General features: G+C 41.9%; 1 protein-coding gene across 5 annotated transcripts in view; it reads left to right on the forward strand.

The window, feature by feature from the left end:
- Positions 1–8,656, forward strand: part of LOC122552872 (echinoderm microtubule-associated protein-like 6) — a 525,254-nt gene that overhangs the window by 165,768 nt on the left and 350,830 nt on the right. For all 5 annotated transcript variants that reach the window (XM_043695963.1, XM_043695964.1, XM_043695965.1 and 2 more), the window contains exon 10: positions 3,408–3,620. In XM_043695963.1, coding sequence (XP_043551898.1) covers positions 3,408–3,620 — 213 coding nt within the window. The remainder of the gene's footprint in view (positions 1–3,407; positions 3,621–8,656) is intronic.

The following is an 8,656-nucleotide window of genomic DNA, read 5'->3' on the forward strand; positions in this document are numbered from 1 at the left end:
ACCAGGGATATATTTCTCTCCCCACCCCTATCAGCGTTCCGGAGAGACCACTCCCTCCGCGACTCCCTCGTCGGGTCCACACCCCCCACCAACCCAACCTCCACTCCTGGCACCTTCCCCTGCAACCGCAAGAAGTGCAAAACTTGCGCCCACACCTCCCCCCTCACCTCCCTCCAAGGCCCCAATGGATCCTTCCATATCTGTCGCAAATTCACTTGCACTTCCACACACATCATTGACTGTATCCATTGCACCCGATGTGGTCTCCTCTAAATTGGGGAGACAGGCCGCCTACTTGCGGAACGTTTCAGGGAACACCTCTGGGACACCCGCACCAACCAACCCAACCGCCCGTGGCTGAGCACTTTAACTCCCCCTCCCACTCCGCCAAAGACATGCAGATCCTTGGCCTCCTTCATCGCCAGACCCTGACCACACGATGCCTGGAGGAAGAGCACCTCATCTTCCACCTAAGAACCCTCCAACCACACGGGATGAATGTAGATTTCTCCAGCTTCCTCATTTCCCCTCCCCCCACCTTATCTCAGTCCCAAACCCCGGATAGCCTCATTCCTGAAGAAGGGCTTATGCCCAAAACGTTGATTCTCCTGTTCCTCGGATGCTGCCCGGCCTGCTGTGTTTCCAGTACCACATTTTTCAACTCTGGTCTCCAGCATCTGCAGTCCTCATTTTCTCCGAGTTGCCTCTACCATGTGGTCTTTCTGCCAGAACTTTCAGAGGAGAATATAAAGTACAAGATGATGGTAACACCCTATTCCTATTCACAGTGATATTTCAGGTGCCTGTTCTGTATGTCCATCGAGCGACAGCAACATGGAGGCATCTATGTTGGGAGACTTTGATTTCTCCATCCACAGAAGCTCAATCCCATCTTTCCCCAACAAGTCCTACAGCCTTCTCCAAAAAGAAGGTGAGAGTTATTTTAAAAATCTTCCTGTTTTCCCCCAGCGATTATGAGTTCTTCTGCACTCCGAATGATTGTCATTCCTATGGATGCATAACCATTTTGTAAGCATGTGCACCTGAGCCCTCCCCAGTAGGTGCTTGGGATCCACTCTTCTCTGCAACTGAAACATTTATGTAGTGAATAGCTTCCTGCTCATTCAACCTACATATTTCATCTGCTGATTACACTGCTTGACATCCTATGAGTAGCTCTTTGCAGTTTCAATATGCTGCTACCTACCCATGTGGAACACAGCAGGTTATTTATTCTTTTCCTGTACTGTACCCATGTTCTGGAGTGAACCCACTGGTGCTATTCCTTGCTGCAAGCTCTATTCAGGCCACCTTGGACAGATGGGAGGAACTCTTGCCATTGGGAAATAGGTTCTCCTCCAGTACATCCAGGAAAGTGAAGAGATCCTTTGTTTGAGACATTGCTGAACTGTGGAGCTGCTCATTATCTTTTTGGAGGCATCCTAAGCAACAAGACAGCTGGGATTGAGAAGGACTCAATAATTGTCTGCGGTATAAGTCCCAGGTTGATGTCCTTGCTTGCAATGAATGAATAGCTATCAAGGTGCCTTTTAAATAATACACTTGGACCATTGATCCTACAAGACAACAATGGATCATTGACATCTTGCTCACCATGCCACAGGATTTACTGCCCTCCACATGCATATCTAATTGGTTGACCACAACATAATGGTGTTAGAAAAGCTGTCCTGCCCAAAAACAAAGTGATGCTCATTTCTGGTCCTGCCACCAAACTTGCCCCCAGATTAGAAGATCCTACCCATTAACTGGGATCTTTGTGCAAGATTCACAGTGTCTTTAAATTTAAAAGCTCATAATTACTCTGAAGTTCATCATTATCTTTTGATTACACAATGGCTTGTAGTATGAATTTTGTGTTACCTAAGCCACCATTTAAATTAAAAAGATATCATTAAAATATGTGTGGCTATATTTTTGATGTTCTTTGCCACATATGTATGTTCTACAATTACACTTCTGTAAATTAGAAGGGATAGCTCTTTTAAAATTAAGTGGTGCATCAGGCCTAGAAGCAATGTTGAAAGAATTTCATAAAAACTCTTTCTCTGAAAAATATTTCATTTAAGCAATTTTATTATTTAAAACAATGGTCTTGATTATGCAGCCAGTAGTAAAAGAGCATCTCTAATACTACTTTTCTTCTGAGGAACTGAGACTTCACATTAATTTAATTTTTGCGGCCACAGAGGTATTTCAGCAATTATTTATCATTTATAATGCCATTAAAAACATTCTTGCACATGAATGCATCAGCCTAACTTTTACAGCCATATTTAGTGTGAATCTAGAGGTCAAGTACATGAATTTCCAGTTATTTTAATATGGAACCTAATAGTGACAACTGTAATAGCGCACAGGATGGAAGAGCAAGTTATCCTTGAACAAAACTTCTGGATTTCCACCATTTACTGTGCATTTGCCATTGTCAGATGTTGCTGCTCAATTTACCCCATAATAATGGTGAGTGCTATTCACTTCTGTATTATAATCGCAGCATGACTTGCCTGCATTGTTTCCTTTAAATGCAGAAAGACTGGGAGTAACCTCCTAGTGAAATTTGCAGCTATAGTTGACCAAGCATTGTTTATTGTTTTGAGCAAAAATCCATTTTGGCTTTGTGGTGTCTTGTAAAAAAAATTATTCTTATATTTTGGTACATATTGAATGAAGTTACATGACAATATTTACCTTAAAATGTAGAAATTTGCATTTTGTTGGCTATTAAATTGAGCCAACACTATTTATGGGAGAAAGTGAGGACTGCAGATGCTGGAGATCAGAGCTGAAAAATGTGTTGCTGGAAAAGCGCAGCAGGTCAGGCAGCATCCAAGGAGCAGGAGAATCAACGTTTCGGGCATAAGCCCTTCTTCAGGAATGAGGAAGGTGTGCCAAGCAGACTAAGATAAAAGATAGGGAAGAGGGACTTGGGGGAGAGGTGTTGGGAATGCGATAGGTGGAAGGAAGTTAAGGCGAGGGGTTCTCCAGCTTCCTCATTTCCCCTCTCCCTACCTTATCTCAGTTCCAACCCTCGGACTCAGCACTGCCTTCTTGACCAGCAATCTTCTTCCCGATCTCTCCGCCCCCACCCCCTCTCCGGCCTATCACCCTCACCTTAACCTCCTTCCACCTATCGCATTCCCAACGCTCCTCCCCAAGTTCCTCCTCCCTACCTTTTATCTTAGCCTGCTTGGCACACCTTCCTCATTCCTGAAGAAGGGCTTATGCCCGAAATCTCGGTTCTCCTGTTCCTTGGATGCTGCCTGACCTGCTGCGCTTTTACAGCAACACATTTTTCAGCCCAACACTATTTATCCAGCCTGTGTTTTTAAAATGTGAATAAAATATGGAATTTTCTGTGTTAATTGACCAAATATGTTTTTAAGCTGGAAAGCACTTAACAAGTAAAGATGAAATAAAAGGAATTCACTGGGCCACGTGGACTTGTGTAATTGGACCTGAAGTAAATGGAATTTGGCCTAAATACACAGACATTACAGACATCAATTTTGTGGATGCGAACTTTGGCAGCGCTATACTCGTATCTGGAGATGACTTTGGATTTGTCAAACTTTTTAGATTTCCTTGTTTGAAGAAAGGTAAGGAATCTGTTTTTTGACTGCCATGTTTTTATTGATATGTGCTGTCTATCAATAGTAAATGTTGCCCTAATACATCAGATACCTATGTTCCAAAGATTTACAACTTGGAAATATTTGTTTGGATAGTGGCATTATGCAGACTACTGGAAGCAGGCAGTGCCACAGGTTGCACTGGTAATGGTATCTGGCACTGCTTGTCCTCAGAAAATTAACTAGAATCACCAGGAGTGGTGTAATGAGAATTACTTTCTTCCCCACATTTAATATTTTCTTGCCTTTACCTTTCAGTTTCTTATGTACTTTTCAATCCACATTTTCTTTCCTCTTAGTAACCATCAGTACTTTATCCAGGTGCTGAAAATCTAGAACTAGGCTGTGATGTAGGCAAACTTGATCCTAGCTTTTGGTTGAACTTTCCAGAATGACCTGTTAAGGAGAAGCTCCCAAGATGTCTTTTAACATAAATGGGAGCGAAAAGTCCCTTTTTTGGGGTGAATTCACCTTTGCTTATAGTACATGGAGGTATGGCTGGCTATCCATAGGTCCAGATTGTGATTATACTATAGATTTCTGAAACTAAGCAAGTCATGTTTTGAAATTTGCAGTGTACCTTCCTTATAAAAGGACAATTGGGTATAAAATGAAAATCTCTTGTGAGGAGGGGACCCGAACCAATTCTCAAACCCACCAATCACTTGCTTTTTAAACTGGAATTTGTGCCTCCATTAGTAAGTGAATGCTGAAGAACTACTTCTAGCAATGGTTAAGTTAGGATATTTTTCCTGATGTTAGAGTATCTATCATGAACAAATTTCTGATTGTCTGTCCTCAATATTTGTTAGAGATGCACCACATTGCAGATTTCTGGAGCCCTGTACCTAGAAACACAATAACTATGCCTGTTCGTAAGGCACAAAACAAACATTTAAACATCCAGTATGTCAGTCATTATGCAATATTCATTGCAAGTTGGAAATTCGTTGCTCACCACATTGAGAGTTTGGAAGCTCCATTTGTGTTCAGGGCACATGCCATAACTTCTTAAATTGATGAATAAAATATTTGAATTAACTTGCTTTCTGAATTAACACTGTCCAAATTTAATTCTGACTGCTAAGGGAAAGAATTTGCTGGTGCTACAATGTTATAGGTTGAGCTGTAGTGATAATCAATGTGATACTTTTGGGATAGGAGAAGGAAGACATGGGGATGTGGCAAGAAGACCATGAGCAATTCATAGAAGAAGGAAGAGAAGGACAATGTGCAGGAGATCATTATATAAGCAGAACTTAAATGATCAGTTCTTCTACATGAACTTACTGCACAAGGAATGCTTCAGATACATTGCCTTTACATAGAAAGTCTTAATCGAACTATATCATCTGTTAAAGCTATCTGAGACTTACACCAGGGGATAGACAAAACTGCCTCTGACACAGAGGAGAACAGACATGAAGGAAAGAAGAGGTTTAGGAGTGAACAAAGAAGTAAACATAAGCGAGCCATTTTCCAGATACACTGTAAAGTTTGGTCATTATTATCTAGACCAAGTGTGTTTGACTTCAAGAATTCTCTGCTTATTTGGAATTGCATGTGCACTTATCTCTTTAAAGGAATTCTCATCAGTTGTGATTTCGCTTGGATCTAGTTGAAGAAGGATGAATCATGAACTAAGGTTTTAAATTTGGATGACATGGACTCTGGAGGGATGGGAAAAAACTGAAGGCAGTGCAAAGGGCTGATGTATTAATGGGTAAAACTGCAGGCGAATCATTAGAAGCATTTAACTATTTAGTAAATGTAAGAGCTGTGCATGCCAATGCAAGGAAAGCGACGGGCCCGGACAGTGTCCCCATTCCAGCACTCCGATCCTGTGCAGATCAACTGGCAGAGATATTCAGTGACATCTTCACCTTCTCCTCCTACAAGCCATAGTCCCCACCTGCTTTAAGAAGACCACCAACATCTTCATTCCTAAGAAAGCACATGCAGTGTGCCTTAATGACTACTGCCCAGTGGTCTGACCTCTATAATCATGAGATGCTTCGAGAGGCTGGTCAATTCTAGTCTCCCAGCCGGCCTTGATCCCCCACAATTTGCCTACCAGCGTAACAGGTCCACAGCGGATGCCATATCCCTAGCCCAGCATTTGATCCTGGACCATCTAGACAGCAAGGACACCTATGTCAGACTCCTATTGATTGACTACAGCTCCCCCTTTAACATAATTATGCCCTTCAGACTGATGTCAAAACTCCGTGACCTTCGTCTTGGTGCCACCCTCTGCAATTGGATTCTCAACTTTCTGACCCTTAGACTGCAATCAATGAGGATAGGTAACTACACCGTTCACATGAAAACCTCAACACTGGATCCCCCAAGGATCCATCCTCAATCCCTTAATGTACTCCCTATACAGCCACGACTGTGTTGCCAAATTCTAAATGAATGCCATCTATATGCTCACTGACAACACGATTAATAGAATGAATATCTAACAATGACGAGTCAAAATACAGAAGGGAGATAGAAGGTTTGGTGACGTGGTGCAATAAGAACAACCACTCTCTCAATGTCAATAAAACTAAAGAACTGATCATTGACTTAAATAAGAAAGGATGAAAACACACCCCCACCCATGTCAATGGAACTGAGGTTGAAAGGGTGGAGAGTGTCAAGTTCCTCAGAGAGATGTTAACTGACAATGTGTCCTGGTCTTCCCATGTAGTTGCGACGGTCAAGAAGACATAGCAATGCCTCTTCTTCCTCAGGTGGCTCAGGAAATTTGGCACATCCATAAGCACCCTCACCAACGTCAACAGATGTACAATTAAAGGCATACTATCAGGGTTCATAAAGGTCTGGTGTGGCAACTGCTGTGCCCAGAATTGTAAGAAACTACTGAGGGTGGTGTACATAGCCCAGGCCATCACGCAAGCTTTACACGGATCACGGCCCAGAAAGGCTGTCAACGTCATCAAAGACCCTTCGCACTCCTTCTCCTACAACCTCTTCCACCCGGCAGAAGATACAGAAGCCTGAACACATGCACCAGTAGATTCTGGGACAGCTTCTTCCCGTCTGTTATTAGAGTATTGAATGGACTCTCTATGCTCAAATATTGCTGATCTTGCAAACATTGATCTCTCTTGAATGCCCTGTGCAATGTTATCCATATGCCTCCATCTAAATCTTTTGTTCTATACATCCTTACCTACTATGATCTACCTGCACTGTTCATAATCAAAGCTTTTCACTGTGCTTTGGTACAATGACAATAAATAAATCAATCAATGCCCTAACTGGAAATATCCACTTGTGTAATTTAAAGAACCTTGGTCAAAAAGAGAAGTGAAAGGTAGTAAACCAAAAGGTCTATATGAATTCCAAAATCTAAGGCTGTATTACTCAAACAAAAGTTGTATTCCTTAGAATTTGGAAAGTTAGAGTTAAAAATCACAACACCAGGTTATAGTCCAACAGATTTATTTGGAAGCACTAGCTTTTGGAGCGCTGCTCCTTCATCAGGTGGTTGTGGAGGTTAAAATCATGCTCACAGAATTTATAGTCAAAGGAATCCAGTGTCATGGAGGTGTGATACAGTAAACAGTCTTAGATTAAAATTTGCATCTTTTATAATGGGATATGCTGGTTTCTGTTCTTTGCTATGTAAATCCCAGAGTTTTTTTTAAACTACAATCTCAAGATAGCTCAGGCTTTTAAACAATAGGTGTGAAGTCTGTTTGTGTCCCAATGCTGTGTCAGACTGACAAATCCTCTGCATAGTTTTACAGAGTTTTACATGGATTCGTGCAGTTTTTGAGCAAAATAAAATGTAATTTTGCAAAAACAAATTCACCCCATAAGCTAATATGTGTTCGCATGTAGGAGCGACAGATTGAGTGTGCATGTGAGTGTGTGGGTGTGACTGCACCTGGTAGAGTGTGTGTGTGTGTGTGTATAAGCTTGGTTAAATGTGTGTATGTGAGTGTGATGGGGTATGTGTGAGAGGGTACGTGTGTCGATGTGAGTGCAGGGAGTGTATTTGTATGCATATGAAAGAGAGCTTTTGTATGAGGGAGGGGATGTGTGTGTATCATGTAGTGGGGTCACCAGTAGTATTACATGAACCCAAGGCCCTGGTTGAGGCCATTCCCATGGGTACCGAATTGTGCTATCAGCTTCTGCTCAGCCACGCTGCGTTGTTGCTTGTCCCAAAGTCCGCCTCGGAGGATGGTCACCTGACGGCCAAATCTCACAGACCGCTGAAGTGTTCCTTGGCCTGGAAGGAACACTCCTGCCTGAAGATTGTTGTGTGGTGTCCATTCATCCGTTGTCGTGGCATCTGCTCGTTCGTGCCAATGTACCATTCCTGAGGACATCCTGTCTGCAATGTATGAGATAGACCACGTTTGCCAAGTCACATGAGTACTCGCTGCGTACATAGTGGGAGGCGTCCCCATGTGTAATAGTATTACTAGTGTCGACACTCTGACATGTCTTGCAGCGGCTACTGTGGCAGGGTTGTACGGTGTTCTTGTCCTGAAGGCTGGGCAGTTTGCTACAAATCATGTTATGGGATTTTCATATCAAAGAACAGAAGCCAACATATCCCATTATAACATATGAAAGTTTTAATCTAAGTTAAAAATCACACAACACCAGGTTATAGTCCAATAGGTTTAATTGGAAGCACTAGCTTTTATAGCACTGCTCCTTCATCAGGTGTTTATGGAGTACACAATTGTAAGACACAGAATTTATAGCAAAAGTTTACAGTGTGATGTAACTGAAATTATACATTGAAAAATACCTTGATTGTTTGTTAAATTTCTCATCTGTTAGAATGATCATGTTAGTTTCAATTCTTTCATATGTAAATTGCAAAACTACTTTTTTAGGAAGTTACAGTCTCAGGTGAACTTTAACAATTGGTGTCAGACCATATAACGTGTTGAAGGCGTTAGTGCCCTGTGTGCTGCTGTCTGTGCCATAATGTTTAGACTGATTCTAATCTAAAAAATGAATTAACA

Source organism: Chiloscyllium plagiosum, chromosome 9, assembly GCF_004010195.1.
Source record: "Chiloscyllium plagiosum isolate BGI_BamShark_2017 chromosome 9, ASM401019v2, whole genome shotgun sequence".
Taxonomy (NCBI): Eukaryota; Metazoa; Chordata; class Chondrichthyes; order Orectolobiformes; family Hemiscylliidae; genus Chiloscyllium; species Chiloscyllium plagiosum.